Source organism: Acartia tonsa, chromosome 6 (assembly GCF_053477335.1).
Source record: "Acartia tonsa isolate MP-2025a chromosome 6, ASM5347733v1, whole genome shotgun sequence".
NCBI classification, from domain to species: Eukaryota; Metazoa; Arthropoda; class Copepoda; order Calanoida; family Acartiidae; genus Acartia; species Acartia tonsa.
Genome location: NC_137265.1, coordinates 13736931 through 13758775, shown reverse-complemented (window position 1 = coordinate 13758775; position 21845 = coordinate 13736931). Strand labels below are relative to the sequence as shown.

Genomic DNA, 21845 nt, shown 5'->3' with positions numbered 1-21845 from the left:
AAGGTTTTTAACTATTTCGGGGGAGGGTACCACCACCCTCCCAAGAGAAATCACAAAAAATCGAATTTTTTTTACGTTTCTTGATTTTAGAAAGAGAGTTAAACGCAAACATAAACGTCAAAAGCAAAAGACATATCTAAGTATTCACCAAAAAAATCTTAGGTTTTTACCTTATAAACAAAAGTCATAATGTAGAAATTAAGATTTATTTAGAATTTTTTTCTAAATTTGGTTCCACCTAACCGACTTTGACCAGACGCCACGACCGACACAGACCAGATATCCTTATAAGATCAACTCTTGCCGACGTATAATTACTAAACTTAAAAAGTCATGAAGTCACAACTCTCTATCTTACCTACAAAAAAAATGACATTGAAAAAACAGAGGGGGGGGGTCAATATGACCCCCTCCCCCGATCTGTAAGGGTTAAAAAACTAATATGTATTTACTCACTGACAGTAAAAAACTGATTTGTTTTCGAATATTTTTTACAAAAGCAGAAAAAAAAGCTGACATTTCAAATTATTGGTAAATTTCGTCAACAATTTCAAGTTCCATATTTCAACTAAATGTATACCTGCAAACATAATTTACCTTGATACGATCTCATTTGAACACATAAGAACGCATTCAAATTAATTGATACTTGATCTAAAGTGTTCAAATAAAGGTTTTTTTTTATTTTAATTATTGGTGGTAAATAAACCACTTTTTTGAACGCCCCCATAAAACGTTCCCATGTATAAATTAAAGAATTATTTCTCTTAAAGAAAACATGGAGGCTATTAAGTACATAGATTAATTGTTTTTTTCTTCTTAGTATTTAAGTTAATTTTTGTAACAAACTTGGAAAAGAAGATTTTAATAATCAAAAATTATTTCTTTTAAAAAAATAATTTAAATATCTGAAAATTTGCTGTTAGTTCTTAGCTAGTTGGTAAAAAACAAAATAATTTCTTGTAGCGGGGCTACTCTATTACCATTAATATTACAAAAATTTTACATGAGTATTAAAGTAAATATCATAAGATTAGCACCAGTTTTGTTAGCTCAGGCATTTGGAACCTTGTTTTCACTTATTATCCACGGAAAGATGTCTATAATACGATGTGGTAAATTACTAAAAAAATTTATTTGGGATATACAATAATTTGATATACAAGATACAAAATATATCTGTTTTATTTCATAAAAAAAAATATATTTCTTTTATTTCATGAAAAAAATATTTTCTACTTTTCATCCCTTTTGTCCTTGTTAACACAGTATAAACTTTGTACAGCAGAGAAAGAGTGGGCAATGACAATAGTCCCCAAAGTTTTAAATAACGTTTTCTTATTAGTTGGCTTAACAATTTTGGGGATTAAGTCAATTTAAATTGGTTGCTTCATTAGGTTGAGCGTCACACTTTTCAACAACAAATTTTAATCTACAGAAGGGGTTATTCTAAGTACCATCATAGGGGATGTATATTAAAGGAAGCCTGCAAGAAATACCACGCTTTAACTGCTGAAAGACTGCCACAAGTAGACCAAATACCCCAAATTTGAAGCCTTCAGCTTCTATAACAAAAAAGTTCTAGGCATTTTAAAATGACATTTTATGTACAATGAAAATTTTGAAAGAATTGCAATGCTCATGTTGAAAACTTTGAAATTAAACTACGTGGCCTAGAAACAAAATTATAAACTTATTTTTGTCATAAATTTAGGTTTCCAGTAACTAATAACGTTTTCTTATTAGTTGGCTTAACAATTTTGGGGATTAAGTCAATTTAAATTGGTTGCTTCATTAGGTTGAGCGTCACACTTTTCAACAACAAATTTTAATCTACAGAAGGGGTTATTCTAGTACCATCATAGGGGATGTATATTAAAGGAAGCCTGCAAGAAATACCACGCTTTAACTGCTGAAAGACTGCCACAAGTAGACCAAATACCCCAAATTTGAAGCCTTCAGCTTCTATAACAAAAAAGTTCTAGGCATTTTAAAATGACATTTTATGTACAATGAAAATTTTGAAAGAATTGCAATGCTCATGTTGAAAACTTTGAAATTAAACTACGTGGCCTAGAAACAAAATTATAAACTTATTTTTGTCATAAATTTAGGTTTCCAGTAACTAATTATATTTTTACAATAAAAATACCCATTTTTATAGTCAAAATCATTAAAAAAAATTAAGTTTTACTTGCATTGTACCGAACGTACTGTAGCCAATCAGAAGCCTGAATCAGCTTAACAACCAATCACAGATAAGCTTGTATTAGTTTACCCCTTTGTTTCCGCTATGTTTTTCGTTTAAAAATGCAATTTAAATCGAATTTTTTTCATAGATTTTGACTATGATATGTGGTGTTTTTATTGTAAAAATGTAATCAGTTACAGGCAATCTAAGTTTCTGACAAAGATAAGGTTATAATTTTGTGTCTAGGCGACGTAATTTAATATTGTTTTTTCTTTTATGAGCATTGGAAATCTTTAAAAAATTCCATTGTACATAAAATGCTATTTTGAAATGCCTAGAACTTTTTTGTTATTGAAGCTAAAGGCTTTAAACTTGGGGTATTGGGTCTTCTTGTGGCAGTCTTTCAGCAGTTAAAGCGTGTTATTTCTTGCAGGCGTCCTTTAATTTATCGGCCATTGTCTTATCCCTTTAGATCCATTACACCCACTACTGTATACCCTTTCTAATATAATTTGCTTTTGTGTATTGATGAAACAATATGCTGATGTGATAATATGCGGAAATGACCGCACATCGATGAATTGGTTCTTTCCCCCCCAACTTAATTGTTTCACTACGCCTCTCACAGTACAAAACTGTATAAAAGTCGTCAGAAATTAAGAACTAAAAATCATGAGATATTTGATCATGCAGGTAATGCGTGGACCTACCATATTCCCCACAACCAAGATGATGTAATTATTCCTCTTAAGGCTAGGGGAAAAGCCGCTAGTTAAAAGTAAAAAAAATAATAATATTTTGTAACTAACCAATATTGTCTTTAGTGTTGACATCAGCTCCATGTTTTAGAAGTATCTTTACTGTATCTGTGTATCCATTCTCTGCTGCATACATAATACTGGTCTTTCCTAGACATAAAAATATATTTGATACATTATTGATTCTACAGGCTTATGTTCCATCTAGACAGTGACAAGGGAATGCTATTCTGGCATGCTTTAGAGCTGCACAAAAGTAAGTAAGATACAAATATAGAATAACTAACCAGAATTATCTTTATTGTTGATATCAGCTCCATGTTCTAGAAGTATCTTCACTGTATCTGTGTTTCCATACTCTGCTATAGACATAAGACTGGTCTTTCCTAGATATAAACATTAGATAATGTATTCTCTAGTTCAGAGTAGAGTTTTAGATACACAGACTTATGGTTATTTATATAATAGTATATTGTTATGAAACTAACCATCATAATTCTAGTTCCAAGTTTCAAGTTAAAGCATTGTTTACACATATTTTTGCTTCTTTTTAGTTTAATGAATTTTTTTGAAAAACTTACATCTCAAGCTAATTATTTTTACATTAAACAACCAAATAAATATTTATGAATATATCAAGAAAACTAGTTTTGTTTTATAATCCTATCTTTAATAACAAAATAACTTTATAAGGTCATTATATAGAAGGTGCAATATTTGCCAATTGTACCACTTTGCTACACTACCCCTCAGATTTCGGTAATACTTTATATTTTGGTCTGTTGGATTGTTCAAGGATTCTAGATGACAGAAAAAAAGTTTCAGATGCCCTGGATGTCTAATAACAATGTTAGGCCATAGTGTTTTCTGACCAGATCAAAAATTTAAATTGAACTTTGTTATTTTGACATTTTTTTTTATTATTTTCAAGTGACTAAAAACTGTCATATAGATACAAATTTAGACGAATAACAATAGCATTTATAAAGAACCATGTACAACTTAATTTTGGAACATACATTTTTCCTAAAAAGCACAGAATAGTTAATATTTGAGATTTTTTTGTGTCAATACTAACAATATATTATCATACGATGTAACTAATACCAACCATTATTATCTTTAATGTTAACATCAGCTCTATGTTCAAGAAGTATCTTCACTGCATCTGCATTTACTTTCCATGCTGCGTGATGAAGGATGGTCATGCCTAGACATGAAAATTAGATAATATTAGAGTTTTAGATACACAGATTTATGGATGTTTATCCTTATAATAAAGTAACAGGATGTTTGTGTGTCTGTGTGTTTGTACTGAAGGATCTCGCTAACCGCTGAACCGATCGGGTTCTCCTTAACAGGGTAGCTTCTCATAGGTCCCGGGAAGGTTTACAACTATTTTCTTGGGGGGTGGGATACCCCCAACCCCCCAAAAAAATAAGAAATCCCCCCCCCCAAAATTAAAAAAAAAATTTTTTTTTAACTAAAATACAATGGGGGGGGGGGGGGTGGGCATCCCCTCCCAAAAAAAAAATTTTCGCCCCCCCCAAACTTATTTTTACTTTTTCTTTTAAAATCTAAAATAAGAAATTGAATTATTAAATTCAACTCTCTCCTCAAGTGCCCCTAGAGGCCTCTAGGGGCATAGCCGCTAGTATAATATAATGCAACTAACCATCATAATTCTAATTTTAGGTTTATAGTTAAAAGCATTTGTTACACATATTTTTGAGTCTTTATATGCCCAGTATATATGAATATAGCAAGAAGATTTGTTTTGTTTTATAATCCTATCTTTAATAACAAAATAACTTTTTTTAGGTTCATTTTATGGAAATATAGTTTGACAGATAAAAAAAGTTAACCTAATTATCTTTAATATTGACATCAGTTCTTAGTGTCAATACTTTGCATGTAACTAACCTCATTCTTTAGAAAGATAGATAGATAGATAAAAAGAAATAGATAAATGCAATATGATATCACTAGCGGCTTCGCCCCTAGCCTCTAGGGGCTTCGCCCTATGAAGTAATGGGAAGTCAATAGAAATAAAAATATTATAAAAAGTTATTCTTCGTTTAATTACTCTGTGATAAAATTAAACCAAGGATGTGCGCTGTATGCAAAAAAAATTCAATTCGTAAAAATTAAACCAATGTTGTTTGCTGTATACACAAAAATTTCAATTCATAAAAATTAATCCCAGGTTGTTTGCATACACAAAAAATAAAATAAAAAATAAATATTAGATTAATTTTTTTTTGTGGCGGGGCGATTCATGGGGGCTTCGCCTCATGGTGCAGTGGGGTTCTGAGGTCACCCACCCCAATAACTGGTTTTTGTTTACAAAAATAAAAAATAAAATTTTGAAATTTTTTTATTTTTGAGGGGGGGTTGGGGTGTCCCAACCCCAAAGAAAATAGCTTAAAACCAACAGATGACCAGTAGGTATATTCCCTGAAGAGTAGAGCCCAATCGGTTCAGCAGTTACTAAGATTTTACAAAAATGTAAATATATTTTTTTTGGGGGTAGTTTTTTTGTAGTTTTTGGGGGGTCTGGGAAAATAGCTTAAAACCATTACAGGACCAGTATGTATATTCCCTAAAGAGTAGAGCCCAATCGGTTCAGCGGTTACTGAGATCTTATGCTTCAGACAGACAGAAAGACGGATAGACATCAAGCTACTTTGTATTATAGATGTAACAAACCAAAATCATCCCTAGTGTTGACATCGGCTCCGTGTTCTAGAAGAAACTTCACTGTAGTTGTGTATTGTTCATTTTCTAATGCATGAAAAAGGCTGGTCTTTCCTAGATATAAATATTTTATATACATTCTATTTTTTTGTAATTCATAACGTACATGGACAGATGGAGATACAAGTTAAAAACCTGCCTGGATAAACTGTTATAGTTGGAGGTAAGCTTAAACCTAACTGGAATTGCTAGACATTATATAGCTTCCCCCTGGTTATGCTTAGAAAATCCAAATCTAAATGCTAATTAACTGAAAACTCTCCAAGAAATTGGATCCCTCATACTGCAAACACAAGAAGTTTGGTGCTGTAAATACCGTCAATAGTAAACCTATAGTTTTATACTATTGGGATGATCAATCCTAATTTTGGGATTCTTGTTTTGCAAGCTCCATAGGTACTAGTTACCTCTCTTGACTCGTGTTTTAACAGTAGATTTTGTTTAAAAGAAGTCTGCAGAAAATACACCCCTGAAAGACTAACAAATAGACCTAATACAGAATGAAGAAACTTTAGAATTTCTTTGCAACTGACCATGTATATATTTATAGTTGACATCAGCTCCTTGTTCAATAAGAATTTTCATTTTATCTATGTTTCCAGATCTTGCTGCAGTTATGAGACTTTCTAAATATAAATATGATAAATCAAAGGAGTCAGAATCTATCTTATTTTAAACTATTGCTGTAAAATCATCTTTTATTATAAGTAGGGTTGGCAATCCGTATCCAAATCTGGGATCCAGAATCCAGAATCCACCCAATTTTTGGTCAATTTCGGAATTCGAATCCAGAATCCGTTTTTTAATAGCGGATTTGGATTCTTAATTGGTAGTCTAAAATTAGCATCTTGAGTTTTTTCTTTCAACACCCCCTTTTTGAAGGCAAAGATTATCATCATTATATTTAAAATCTGAATAAGTGAATAATAGATAACACCAAGAACATTAATTTTCAGCTATTAAAATCTTTTTAAAAAATATTCCTAGAATCCGGAATCCACCAAAAATAAGAATCTGCCATTTTTGGACGGATTCTTGTAAGAATCCAAATCCGAATCCGGTCCAAAAATTGGACGGATTGCCATCCCTAATTATAAGAGCAAAAAATGTATGAGATCTTTTTAGAAAGCTTCAATATATCCTTTATAAACTACTTATTTGTATCTTATACCAAGACTTTTAATTATTTGAGCAAAAGTAATTGTATACCTAATTTAATCACATAGTTTTGACCTTTAAATTCTTGGTTGAATCTTTCACAATACACAAACTTCTGCTTGTGTATTGAGATAAGGTTAATTATCTCAATAATTTAATCAAATATTTTACCTTGTGGTTTTAAAAGATCTATAAACTCACTTCCTTTCTTAGCACCTGAAAAAATATATTTCATTTTTAAATCACCTCATATCTTTTTTTATTGAATTGTTATGTACTATCTTTGATGTTTATGGTCCGATTTTACAATTTTTTTAATTTATAGATATAAAAAATAAAATTAAATTTCCCGTCGTTTAAATAAAACAATCATGGCGGTCAGACTGTCTTTTTGCAGGTTTTTGGCTATTTTTAAATTTTTCACGTATTTTTCCATATCTCTGGTGTATATGGTCCGATTTTCCAAATTTTTTAAGTTAAGGATATAAAAATTAAATTTTCTGTCGTTTTAAGAAAACAACCATGGCGGTCAGACTGCCTTTTATAAGGTTTTTGGCTATTTTTATATGTTTTACATATTTACTCATATCTTTAGTGACTTTGGTCCAATTTTCAAACTTTTTGGGACATCAGGATCAAATTAATTTTTCCCATTGTTATGAGCATCTTTGATGTAATTTACTTTGACTGTCGTCATACTACAAATAAAACATTTTCTCCCATAAATATACTCTTGATTTTAATAAATACACGTTAAATCTACTTGTACGTATTCCCATCCACGAAAAGTCACTCTTTTTCCTTTATGTTGATAAAAGGAACATACACATGAATGTAGTGGTTGCGCCTATGTCCTATGTTCTGATTATAGAGCTTTACTTTTAGGAATGTTGTAACCTTGTTAGATTTTTTTTCAATGCTTAAATCTGTCACAAGAAAGAACTAAATACTTTATTTCAATATATGAATTTTGAAAACAGTTGACCCTACTTCCAATACCAAAGATTACTTAAAAAAAAAAAAAAAAGGAATGTACAAAAAAACAAAAAAAAACCTAATTATCAAAAATGATCAAAATAAATAAAATTTTGAATTAAATAAGTTTACCCTGTTCTTTGAGTATTTCTGCTATTTTTCCTAATTCTTCCTCGGAACTAAAGTTCCCAGGAGAGTGATGAACAAATGGATCAAGAACATCTAGAGCTGTGTAACCTATGCAATATTAATTGATTATTTAATATTAAGATGAATAAAAATGTCAAAAACCTGTGTAGTTATCTAATTTTACTCTAAAATAAAAAACCTTATGATCTGTAAAAACTTTCTCAATCTATAATAAACATAAACTTGTAAAAATGTGTAACCCTGACCAGATTTGATAATATGCTAATTTGATTAAACACCGCTTGTTATAAGTATATTATTATCATTTAGAAGCAGACATATATTTACAATTTGAAATTCTTCACCATATATCATTGCGCATATTGCTGCAAATCTGGTTTTCTTATGCCGTAAATTGCCTATTGGTTGGTACAAAATAATCCCATATTGCCAAACCTTATTGGTGTAGACCAATAGCCAATAGAAGCAGCCACCAAGTAATTGATTTAATTAGGAAATGATGAAAGTTGCACTATTTCTTTCAAAACTAGGCTGAACCTAATTTATGGGCAGGTTTCATATCTCTTAGTCCTGGTCAGTCTGTCTCTATGTCTCTACCAAAAACTGAACTTATTTGGCTCTCCTTTAAAATGAAGCTTCTAATGTAGGTCCAGGGAAGGTTTATAATTATTTTGGGGGAGAAATCAAAACTACAAAAAATGTACTCCCTCCCCCAATTTAATCAAAATTAAAATCAAGTGCCACATCGTAGTAGGTACAAGATTAGTTGAAGAATATTATGTAACAAACCATTATTATCTTTAGTGTTGACATCAGCTTCATGTTCAAGAAGAATCTTCACTGTATCTATTTTTCTATAAATTGCTGCCCATATAAGACTGGTCCTTCCTAGATATAAATATATTATACACATTACATATTCTGTAGTTCAGAGTAGATAAATGATTTAATAAATATACTAAGATATATATTATATATGATATAATAATATTAGCACTATATAAAAGGTGTCTCAAAGAAAATTGCTTTTTCCGGTTTTTGGAATCAACCAGAAGGAACATGAAAAAAATAATTATAAGTCCATATTCTCTGTAGATTTGTATATTACTATTATGTATTTCTCTAAAAATGTAGTGTAGCTGTACTGAAAGGTATATGTAAGCAAAAAATGCCTGATGCTAAATCTGTGATGAGTTTAAAAGTAAAATATTAAAGTTGTAAAAGGTTATATCAATATCCTAATTTGATATTTAACATATTTATTTCAGTTCCATGCAAATAGCTTTTAATGTTCTTGATAATTTAGTGTTTTCTCTTTCTCTATGGCAAAGTAATTTTTAAAAATTTGCTTTAAAAGTGCCTTATTACTAATTATCAATTTATGAATTATTAGATAATCTGTCAAACTTAAAGTATTAAAGGTAGGGGAGGAATGAATATAAGGGGTTCTAACACTAAGAATTACAATTCATGCAAAAATAAAAAGAAGGTGAATTAACTTTTATTTTTAAAGCTAGCCGGTGCTTTTAGTAAGTAGTAGATGTAAATTTATCCATAGAATTCAGATATGCAATCGTTTTTTTTTGTAGACCTATTTTTAAAAAAGTAATTTAGGTTTTTTTTTTAATTAAGTCAATTTTAAGGTACTTAAACGCAACAAAAAAAGGAAGAAAATGGCCATTATGAACAAAAATAGTAAGATCTTTAATTTGACACCTTACTTTTTGAATTTTGTCAGGTAATTATTGAAAAAATCGATTTTTTAAACCCACAAGAAGGCAACCATTTTATTTCTTGTTTTGAGAATAAAAATGGGAAGGGGACAAAGAGGGGATGAAGAAAGTGTTGCCTGTACAAAATAATATGTTAAGCCATTTTTTAATTTTAAATTTTTTTACTTTTTTTTTCAATTTTGCTTACAATGGATTCATAATATTTTTCTGATTCTAAAGGTATATATGAACCCATATTTTTTATGCCTGTGTAATGATATAATTAAGTTCAAAGTTTTTATTCTTGTGGGTTTAAAAAAATCGATTTTTTCAATAACTACCTGACAGAATTCAGAAGCTTTTCTATAATTAGGGTCGGTCCGTCCGTCCGTCTGTTACGGATAGCTTTTTTCGTTAATTTAGACATGTTAGAATTGTCCTATCGATTTCAAATTTTGCATGGTGATTCCTTTAGTGGTTAGGTACGATTTAGAAAGCGTAGCAACTCTATAATCATTACAAAAATGTCCGTACGTTCATTTTAAACATTTTGATTTTTTTACTGTTTTAAGTAGCTTTTTTCATTAATTTAGGCATGTTAGAATTGTCCTATCGATTTCAAATGTTGCATGGTGATTCCTGTAATAGTTAGGTACGAGTTAGAAAGCGTAGCAACTCTATAATCATTACCAGAATGTCCGTACGTCCATTTTAAACATGTTAATTTTTTTTACATTTTTAACAACAAATTTGTATGTGACCTAATTATCCGATTGGTCTGATTTTTGGTATACTGATTCCTGGGAAAACAAAGTACAATATTATAAGCGAAGCAACTCTATAATCAAGTTCAAAAAATGTAAGTATGTCCATAATCATTATCCTGTATCAAGCAGTTTTTCAACATATTTACTTACAATTTTGCTTTGACTCTTATACATTCGCATTCTGATTTTTCAGTTGTGACATTATACAAGTGTTAATGTCCGTTTGTCCTACCGTTTCAGAGCTTCGCTTTTATGGATGTTGTCATCCTTGTTTTGTTGTGTTTTAGTACCTTTAAATCGACTTAATTTAAAAAAAAAACTTAAATTACTTAAAAAATAAGAGGTCTACAAAAAAAAAACGATTGCATATCTGAATTCTATGAAAATTTTTACATCTACTACTTACTAAAAGCACCGGCTAGCTATAAAAATAAAAGTTAATACACCTTCTTTATAATTTTTTGTCTAGAAGGGGCCTTTTGTCATTAATTTCAAATGTAATTTAAAAAGTATTTGATCATGGAAAGAAAATAAAGCAGCCAGTCTTGTAGTTTTTTTACAGTAACTTTTGATTGGTTATTTTAGGTTAGGTAAATGTTAATGATTGTCCCGCAGGGTTAGGCAATTGGCCCTGCAGGGTTAGAGCTCTCCTCAGGGTCTAAAAAAAGCTACCGTGAAAATACAAAGAAACCCACTTCTTTGTTTTCTTTCCATGATCAAAATTACTTTATTGCCCGTCATGTAAAGTTGTTTTAAAGTGAAAAAAGATTACATTAAACAAAAAAGTATTTGAAACTCTTATAGAATTCTTTAAGCTTTAAAATGCGCTGTTGTTCTAAGATATTAAAAAAAATAATAAGTTTATAAGTTTGATTCATGTTTTTGCAGAGAATATGAACCTTTGATAATTTTATTCATATTCCTACAGGTTGTTTTACAAAACCAGAATACACAGTTCTCTTAAACACAATGTATAGATAAATATACTAAAGATATGAATATGGTATTAATATTTTGTAATAAGCAAACCATTATTATCTTTAATGTTGACATCAGCTCCTATTTCTAGGATTATCTTCACTGTATCTGTGTGTCCATACTGAGCTGCCCACATAAGACTGGTCCTTCCTTATAGATATTATATATTTTGTAGTTCAAAGATACACAAACATATAAAATAAATAGATATTAGATATACAGTCTTTTTTTTATTAAATTAAAAGATCTATAGTTTATAGTAATTAAAGTTATAGATTCACACGCAGAGAGAGAGAGAGAGAGAGATAAATAGAATAATGTGTAGATGTCAAGAAGGGGGGAGATTGGATAAAGGGGTGATTACCCCCTGAAACTTAAAAACAGACATTTAACCCTATAACCGTTACTGTAAGGCCAAGACTCGCACATTATTTTTAATTAAGACAATTTGTGTGGTGAAAAATGTTGTCAGATTTTGTACTTCAATATTTTTACTTTAATAATTTTTACCATCAGAATCAGTTGCATCAGCAGAAGATGTTCCATTTTTTAGTAGCGAAGCTACTCTATAATTCACTTTGTCCGTCCGTCAGTCCGTCCGTCAGTCCGTCAGTCCGTCAGTCCGTCCGTCAGTCCGTAACGCTATGGGGGAAATGGGATTTACTCAGCTCCTATAAAAGATAGAAAGCTGAAATTTTTTGACAACATTCCCATCATTAACCCATTAGTGCCGAACCGGGTTTTAAAACCCGGTGCCAGAAAATGGAAAAAAAACCGGTTTCCGGCTTCATAATTGCATCATTCTCAGTATGAATCCCCCTCTACTACCCTGGCTTTCATTTCCCCCTGGAGCAGGCAGTTTAGCTTACTTCCGTTTGCTGGTATAGATCAACAAAGTTTGAAAATCATGACAATTCAAAATACCCCATCTAACTTTTTTGTTTTTATAGTAAAGTCGCTGATTTTTTTCGTGAAATCTAATGTTTATTGACAAGTACATCTATTTGTGAATTCGTTTTATTTAAATTATTATTTCTTATATGATTTTTTTATCGTTTTTTTACGCCCTATATAGGCCCGGTTCGGCATTTCCATTTTGAGTCTGAAATTTTTATTACCCGGTTTCACTAATAGATCTTTTTTGACAACAACAACAAAACAGGGTTTTTTTACCCGAAATCGCCGGCTAAACACGAAATTTGAAATAAATCGCTTCGTATTATACTTGTAGCTCTTTAGATTACATGAGGTTGTGTAGTTTTCAATTACGGATCGTATCAAAGTTCTAAAAAGTGTTCATCTCACTTTTGGCGTTCAAAAATTACATTTTTCGATTTTTGGTCAAAATAACCGGGTTTATACAGGTCAACCGGGTTTTAAAACTGGGGGAAAGCACCAAAAACGGGTGTTAATGCCTGGTTGGTATTTATGGCCAAGCCGAACCGGTTTTTTTTGCAACTTTCCTGTGCACGCCACTAGAGCAAAACAAAAAAATACGAATTCCGTTTTGACCATTATAAAGCTTCCCTGAAACTTACAGCTCGATCGGCCCATAAAAGTGGCGCTCGGCACTAATGGGTTAAGGAGCACAATTAACTTTAAAACATCAATGGCGGTCGGACGGCTTTTTAGCAGGTTTTAGGCTATTTTTTTATTTTCCACATTTTTCCTCATATCTTTGGTGTTTATGGTCCAATTTTAAAAATTTTTTCAGTTAGATATATCAAAATTAAATTTTCCGTCGTTTGAAGAAAACACCAATGGCGTTCAGACTGCCTTTTTGCAGGTTTTTAGCTATTTTTATATTTTTTACATTTTCCTCCATATCTTTGGTGTTTATGGTCCAATTTTCAAACTTTTTTCAGTTAAAGATATCAAAATTAAATTTCCCTTCGTTTGAAAAAAATAACAATGACGGTCAGACTGCCTTTTTGCAGGTTTTTGGCTATTTTTATATTTTTTTTACATTTTCCCCCATATCTTTGGTGTTTATGGACCGATTTTCAAAATTTTTTTCAGTTAAAGATATCAAAATTAAATTTCCGCTCATTTGAAGAAATCAACAATGACGGTCAGACTGCCTTTTTGCAGGTTTTTGGCTATTTTTATATTTTTTACATTTACCCCATATCTTTGGTGTTTATTAATCGATTTTCAAAATTTTTTAAGTTAAAGATATCAAAATTAAATTTCCCGTCGTTTGAAGAAAACAACAATGACCGTCAGTCCCATCCACGAAACTTTGTGCTTTGCTACTTATGGATGTTGTCATCCTTGTTAATATATTCATTACTTCTATACTGTCTCCAAGTTTTGAAGCAGTAAACAAAGCTGTAAAAAATATTCAATTTATAGTCAAATGGAAAGCTTTTTACACCAACATGAAGGGCATAGCAATCTTTAGTGGATCCAAGTGAAACAGCATATTTTTTAAGGAGGGGTAGGAAAACATGAATTTATATAATATAACTTTTATTGACATTTTTTATACATATTTTATATACAGTGATTCAAATAAAACTACGTTTTCCGTTTTTCTGACACAACAGGAAGGAATACAGAAAAAATCACCTTTTCTAAATGTAATGTATTTTTTCCAGAGAACAAGGATGTATGTATAATTATTTTTTCTTTATTCTTTCTGGTTGTATCATAGAATAAAAAGCAGTTTCATCAGAATCAACCTGTATATTATTAAAATTCTTAAATTATTCCTTATTTACAATGTATTTCAAAATATATTTGCCTTTAGCCTTTTGGGGCTTTACCCCTACAGGGGAAGGAACGTTTCCAAACCTGTTGAATTCAAAAAAAAAAACTTTTTAAAAGAAAAGAAACTAAAAAAGTAGAAATTCTTTTTTAAATGGAAAAAAATACAAAATTTTTAAAAATGAGAAATATGGGTGGGGTAATTCCCTGAGATCTAAAGCTTCAGGCAGAGGAACAGATGGAGTGACTTCATTTTTATTTTATTTTAATGACCCTTTATACTGGTGTCCTGGATAGGAAACAAGTTTTTTTTGAGTTACGTATGACAAGACCTATATTTCTATGACCTGGCGTGTATGACGGTTCAGCACATAACTTCCATTAAATCACAGCTGATCATTTTTGTGGATTTTTTAAAAAATTTCTTTTTTACCCAGATTTTCATAGTTTTTCCCCAAAAAATCACAATGTTCTCATATTTACAGCTTAGTGAATCTAAATTTATTCAAAGAAAAGTATAATAGATGATAGCTGAACCAAAGATTATGTTATTATCAATAACAAGATCTTTCAGAATCAATTAACTAATCTAAGATTTGTAGTCTAGAAGTTGGTTAAAAGTTATTTGAAATTGTTATTTGAATTAATGTCTAAACAGTTAAACAAAACTTAAGTTTGTTTTGGTAGTGCCTCATGAATTTTTATAGCATAGTTCCTGGCTGTTATAAGATGTCCCTCTGAGGTTCCACCAATGAAGTTTAAACTAACATGCTTCAGAATCAGCAATGATTCATTATAAAGTTTTCCTTGTAATATTGACAAGTTATTTTGCTCAATATTGGTTCCTTGTTGACTTGATGACTAAATCGTTCCTGTGTTATTGTTTGTTCCTGCTCATCATCATTGGAAACAGTCAGTTCAGAGGTGGGTTCTTAAAAAATGTTTACCCAACTAAAATCAGTTTGGAACATTATAACCAGTGGGGAAAAGTACAAAATTTGGTAATATTGATTCTTAAAAAACTTATACCCCACTTATTATAATGTTCCAAAGTGATTTTTTAAGTGGGGAAAAAACATCCTCATTAGAACATTATTTTGAAATTTGGAAGATTTTTTAGTTGGACGTTTGTTTGAAATTGAGCGCGGCATTCGTACTTATGATTTAAATTTTATTAGATAATTGAAATATTACATTTTATTAGTGTTTTTCCTTGTCGCACAATAAATCTCTCTCTCTCTCTCTCTCTCATTTTATGTTAAAGTAAAAACAAACGCACACCCAAAAAACGTTTCAAAAGTATCTATCTATTGCTGATTTAGTTTTATTTTATTATAAAGTGGGGAGAAAGATTCTACTAGACAATAGTATAAGGATACAGTAGATAAGATCGTAATGATAAAAAAGATTAATTAGTCTATATCGTTTTAGATACGCTAAGAATAATAATTTCTCGGTAAAAAATACCAACAGTTACGCTACAGGGGTGCCAATTTTTATTTGAACAAAATTTTTAAAAATTTTTTGTCTTTGTTGGTTTTTTTTGACATGTTCTTTATGCTTAATTTAAATGTTTGAAAAATCTCTGAATTAAAAAAAAAAATATTCCAAATTTAATTGTGACTACCCCACTCGGTCTTTTGGAACATTATTTTGGTACACTATTTTTTTTCAATTCAATTTTTTTTTTAAAGAATGACATTCGCATTTACCCCATTTAATGTTCCAAAAACAAGGGAGAAATTGAGTGTTCCAAACGAGTGTTCCAAAGTTCAGTGGGGTAAGGTTTTTTAAGAACCCACCTTAGTATTGTGGCTGATTTTAAAGGTTTTGATGGGTTGTGGTTACAGTTGAAATGATGGTGGTTGTGTGAAATTCTCGCCAGTGTCAGACACAAACTGCACCAGATTCTTGTTTACTCTGGCCTTTAAGGTATTCAGGTAAACATTGTAACCTGAAAGTATTGGGACAGGGTGGTTTTAGCTGTTCTGGGTAATGAGTTTGGATCTACTACAGTTCATGGTAAAATATTGCTGGTAACGAATGTTTCCTGGTTCATGACGTGACTGTAGTTGGCTGTTCTCAGAGCAGCTTTTCAAGCAAATAGTAGGCTGTCCCAGCTGGCATTACTAAATATGGAACTGCAGTAGAATATCAAGGACTGGCAAATTGCTTTTTATGTATTTACTATGACTTAATTCTCTTTCCCTCTGATGGAGAGAGCTTAAAGCATTTTGTTTTTAGGGTTTAGTTTGTTTCTAGGCTCCTTAACAAGATGGTTGATATAGAAAAGATTGTCACATGTAACACCTAAGAAAATAGGATGTCTGACTTAATTATGGTACTGTTTCAACAATGATTACAGTGCCTGCTTTATTCGAAAAGGTGGTAAAGACTATTGTAGATGATTTGGTTGGAGAAATGAATGGGTTCTGGCTTTTTAACCAATCATTAAGAACTGCCAAGTAAGCTTTTATGTCCTTGACATAAGGATAAATAAGGGGACCTATGCTGTTCGAGTTGTCAGCAGAGGAAACTAGATGTAATTAGAGTGAGGTGTTGGCATTTATGAAATTTACAGTTCGAATAGCATATGGTATAGGACCCCTCCTTGTAGTTCAGCCTGTTTGGCAGATTTGTATGCATATTTAGATCCTCTGATAACAACAAATTGTTGTCTACCTCTAAGGTATTCACATAAAAACATTACATGTACTCATTCAAGTCTAGTGCATTAATATTATGCAGTAGAACCCTTTGTTTACAGTCTCAAAAGCCTTTGAAAGATAAATGGCAACTGGCACTGTTTTGATAACTGGTTTCTTATTGTTTAGGCTGTTGTTGATTAAGGTTTTAATACTCTGTTAGGCAGTGGTGGTGAACCTGCCTGTGTGAAAGCCATAATGTTGGTCTGCAAGTTTAACAGCATAATTCAGGTAGGGACGAATCATGCAGGCAGGAAAAAGAAGTGAGACAGGGCGCACAGTGCCTTCGAAGGTGCTTTGACTTTAGTGTCAGAACCTAAATTGGGACATAGTGCATTTCATTACCCTAGGTTAGGTAACTTCATTTCACTTTTCAATAAAATCTAAAATGCAGCGGTTTTTGAGAAAATTAGATTTAAAAATTTCAAGTTCAATTTTCACCCACTAGGAGTTACCACATAATCATGACAAGAAAAGCAAAGATTATTTATTTAAATTTTGAACAACTTTGCTTTTATAAAATCAGTCATAAAACCTCTTTATATATGATTTATTTAAGGCTGAATTTCCGTGACGTTAGCAAAGCAATTGATAAAAATGGCCATTAATTAACTCACTTCAGGAGTGGTTTTATGAAGAACTTTATAAAAGCAAAGTTGTTCAAAATTTTAAAAAAATAATCTTTGCTTTTCTTGTCATGATTATGCAGTAACTCCTAGTGGGTGAAAATTGAACTTGAAATTTTCAAATTTAATTTTCTGAAAAACCGCTGCATTTTAGATTTTATTGAAAAGTGAATTGAAGTTACCTAACCTAGGGTAATGAAATGCACTATGTCCCAATTTAGGTTCTGACACAAAAGTCAAAGCACCTTCATTTGCACTGTGGGTGGTAGCTGGAACCCAATTGTCAAGTTTCCATGGTTTCAGTAATGAAATAATTTTACCAGTCCTCCATATGCTTGGTTTCTAGAAGTGATTTACTTGTCAATACTACAATGAAAACATTGTACAAATCATTGCTGATTCTGATTTGTTTAAACTTTTTTGTTTGAATCTCAGAGGAACCTTGCATCACATCCAGGATCAATGTTTTATCTACAAATCTTAGAATAGTCAATTGAGGTTTTTGATCTTGTTATAGCTGTCGTCTTTTATACTTTTTGGCATGGATTTAGAATAACTAAGCTGGAAATGTGAGAATGTTGTAATTTTTTGGGGGAAAAACTATGAAAATATGGGTAAAAAAGTAATTTTCAAAAAAATCCACAAAAATGGTCAGCTGTTATTTAATGAAAGTTATGTGCTGAACCGTCATACACGCCCGGTCATAGAAATATAGGTCTTGTCATACGTAACTCAAAAAAAACCTGTTTCCTATCCAGGACACCGGTGTTTAATGTCCGAACTTTAGATAGGGTGTTAAATTCAGCTCCTCAGAATATACAACTATAATTCAGTCTAAGTCATATTTTGCCTCCTCCATTATTTTATTGAACAAACTTTTTTTATTTAAAAATTTTAAACTCTGTAATTTTCTTATGTATCAAGCAAGAAATTTTATTCCGATCATGGGAAGCAAATTATCCATCTATCTTATATAAATTTGGTAATAGAATTATCAAAATATGAATTTTGACGGCAACAGTTGTACTTAGCAGTACCAGTGCAGTATTTTAGTATTTGAGTTAAAGTAGGCACAAATATATGTTTACCTGTAGACTTGTACTTTATATCTGATGCTAAAACATAAAATTTCATTATAGAATTTTCTTCAAAATCTTGAAAATTGTTTTTGGAACACAAATTAAATATCATTACAAAAAATAGTCAAACCTCCACATTGACTTTGTCCAATATCACCACCAGCCTTTTTGATTCTCAACGCAACACGAGAATCACCACCAGCTTTTACAAGAGGTGTTCTTCCTGATTATGAAAACGTACATGCAAAATAAGTCTTGTTCATAAAATTCAATTATCTTTTTTTAAATTTTACCTTCTTCATCTTGTATATTTATATCTTCTTTATAAACTAATGCCACAGTATCTAGTAAGTTGATACACGCAGAGATATGTTTCCAACAAGCATCTAAAATTAAGAAGTTTAATTTATAATTTTAGAGAGTTTAGGGAAATATATTTTCTACAATAAGCTTAATAAAAACTTTTATAGTTTTAAATGTGTTCAGAAACTTCAATGTATATATATTATAACTTTTTTGTTTAAGAATTATCCTGAGGTGGGTTCTTAAAAAATCTTACCCCACTGAACTTTGGAACACTCAATTGGAACACTTAATTGCTCCCTTGTTTTTCCCATTTTTTGGAACATCAAATGGGGGAAATGCGATTGTCATTCTTAAAAAAATCAATTGAGAAAAATAGTTGGGCAATTTAATGTTCCAATTGAGAGTTCCAAAGTTCAGTGGGGTAAGGAGAGTTGCCACAATTAAATTTGAAATATTTATTTTTTTAATTCAGAGATTTTTCAAAGAAGGTGTATCAACTTTTTTTTTATAGCTAGCCGGTTCTTCTAGTAAGAAGTAGATGTAAAATTTTTCATAGAATTCAGATATGCAATCGTTTTTTTTGTAGACCTCTTATTTTTTAAGTAATTTAAGTTTTTTAAAAAAATAATTAAGTCGGTTTTAAGGTACTAAAACGCAACAAAATAAAAGAAGAAAATGGCCAGTAAGAACAAAAATAGTAAGATCTTTAATTTGACACCTTACTTTTAAAATTCTGTTGAGTAATTATTGAAAAAATCTATTTTTTTAACCTCGGTTTAATAAAAACTTTAGACCTAAATATTTTCTCAAACAGACATAAAAAACATGGGTTTATATATACCTTTAGAATCAGAAAAATATTACGAATCCATTGTAAGCAAAATTGAAAAAAAGTAAAAAAATATAAAAATAAACAAATGGCCAATTGTATTTTTTGTTCAGGCAACACTATCGTCTTCCCTTTTTTACCCCCTCTTTACCCCCTTCCCATTTTTATACTCAATTCAAGAATTAAGACGTTGCCTGTACAATATAATATGATATTTTCATATAATTCCTTTTATTGTAGTTTATATACTATATTGTAAACTTTTTTTTTCAATTTTGCTTACAATGAATTCGTAATATTTTTCTGATTCTAAAGGTATATATGAACCCATATTTTTTTACCTGTGAAATAATAAAATTAAGTTCAAAGTTTTTATTCTCGTGGGTTTAAAAAAATCGATTTTTTCAATAATTACCTGACAGAATTGAAAAAGTAAGGTGTCAAATTAAAGATCTTACTATTTTTGTTCATAATGGCCATTTTCTTTCTTTTTTTGTTGCATTTTAGTACCTTAAAATTGACTTAAATTTTTTTTTTAAAAACTTAAATTACTTAAAAAATAAGAGGTCTACAAAAAAACTGATTGCATATCTGAATTCTATGAAAAATTTTACATCTACTACTTACTACAAGAACTGGCTAGCTATAAAAAAAAAGTTGATACACCTTCTTTTCAAATATCTAAATTAAGCATAAAAAACATGTCTAAAAAAAACAAATACCAACAAAGACAAAAAAATCAAAATTTTAATTCAAATAAAATTTGGCACCCCTGTGATATTTATTTTTGCCGCCATATTGTTTACATTATTCTATCTACACATACAGAACCAAAACACAGTTTTTACATGAGAAGACAATTTTTGTCAGCAATTTGTTCCCTTTTTAAAGAGCGATTTTTTTTTGGAGTCAATTGTAAGCAGTTAATTCCTTTTACTTCAATTCATTAGTTTTAATTTTTAAAAAATTACAATGTAAAGCTGTCCTAAAGCTTGGGATTTTTTCTCAAGTAATGTTTTGTCCGAAACAGTGTTCCAGCGGGGATAATTTTGCCTCACTGAAAAAATCATTTTGGAACATTATAATCAGTGGGGCAATAGTTTTTTAATAATCAATATTACCAAATTTTTTATTTGCCCCACTGGTTATAATGTTCCAAAATGATTTTAGTGGGGCAAAAGTTTTTTTAGAACCCACCTCTGGTGGTTACAGGTTGCTATTAAAACTAGCTTTGCCAAATAAACCTGCATTATTTGATTAATTGTACGTGTTGATAATGCTAGGTTTTAGGGACTTTTACCTTCAAGTGGACCAAAATCAGTGTAACAATCTGGAATTTTTTTACATTCATCTATTGTTGTATGTAAAGCTGTGAAAATTTTCACCTTGTTCCTAAATATTTTTAGAAGATTAAAGGGAGTGTACAAGAAAAAGTTTCCATCTCATTATCAAACCTTAACATCATCTCATTCATAATATCTCAAAAATAAGGCAAAACAGGCTCTTCTTTCCTTAAAAAAACGGCTTTTTTTAGGTTGATTTATACTAAAGCCAAGATTGGAAGAAATTTTTCTGGAGTAGGGTAGTTTTTGCTTTTTGGGGGGGTTGGGGTGTCCAATCCCCCCAAAAATAGCCTAAAACTACCACAGTACCAGAAGGTATATTCCCTGAAGAGTAAAACCAAATTGGTTCAGCTTTTATTAAGAGATCTTAGGCTTCAAACATATATCATTCCAATTTGTATTACAGATTAAAACTCTTAAGCTAAATTTATAATAAAAAAAGAATCTTACTCTGTTTTCATCCACATTTTATGTTTAGGCTTGCAGGTCGAAATAATTTTATCTGCAAGTTCATATTTGGTACCAGGTTCCAATCTACCACCAGGTGGTTCTGTTGGACAGTTGAAATAATTTTTAAAAAATCAAATATAATCTATGATTTACAGTTTTGTTCTCTTTATATTAATATCCTCTTGGCAATATGATTTTTGAAATCCACCATTCGACTTCGGCCACTTGATAATAATATCATTTTAGCTGATATGATTTCTGAAATGCACCATTCCACTTTCAAGAGAGACAAAGCTTTTTTAATCTTTTTTACTTTTTTACATAAATCTTAGGATTAAGGGTGACACTATAT

General features: G+C 30.7%; 2 protein-coding genes across 3 annotated transcripts in view; both read right to left on the bottom strand.

The window, feature by feature from the left end:
• The window catches only part of LOC145321904 (uncharacterized), a 43930-nt gene extending 30211 nt beyond the window's left edge, over window positions 1–13719 (bottom strand). For both annotated transcript variants that reach the window (XM_080163560.1, XM_080163561.1), the window contains exons 1-10: window positions 11957–13719; window positions 11498–11596; window positions 8779–8877; window positions 7972–8076; window positions 7036–7080; window positions 6240–6332; window positions 5659–5760; window positions 4061–4159; window positions 3237–3335; window positions 3001–3099 (exon numbers count right to left, since the gene is read on the bottom strand). In XM_080163560.1, the coding sequence (XP_080019686.1) occupies window positions 3001–3099; window positions 3237–3335; window positions 4061–4159; window positions 5659–5760; window positions 6240–6332; window positions 7036–7080; window positions 7972–8076; window positions 8779–8877; window positions 11498–11582 (826 nt within the window). In that variant the 5' untranslated portion in view covers window positions 11583–11596; window positions 11957–13719. The remainder of the gene's footprint in view (window positions 1–3000; window positions 3100–3236; window positions 3336–4060; window positions 4160–5658; window positions 5761–6239; window positions 6333–7035; window positions 7081–7971; window positions 8077–8778; window positions 8878–11497; window positions 11597–11956) is intronic.
• Window positions 11680–21585, bottom strand: LOC145322975 (uncharacterized). The gene is made up of 7 exons (XM_080165363.1): window positions 21494–21585; window positions 21001–21092; window positions 18859–18951; window positions 18696–18788; window positions 18575–18601; window positions 13703–13777; window positions 11680–11693 (listed from the first exon to the last, which is right to left on the bottom strand). Exons 1-7 carry the CDS (start codon window positions 21508–21510, stop codon window positions 11680–11682), a joined length of 411 nt encoding a protein of 136 aa, XP_080021489.1. The 5' UTR covers window positions 21511–21585.
• Between the last annotated feature and the right edge of the window lie 260 nt (window positions 21586–21845).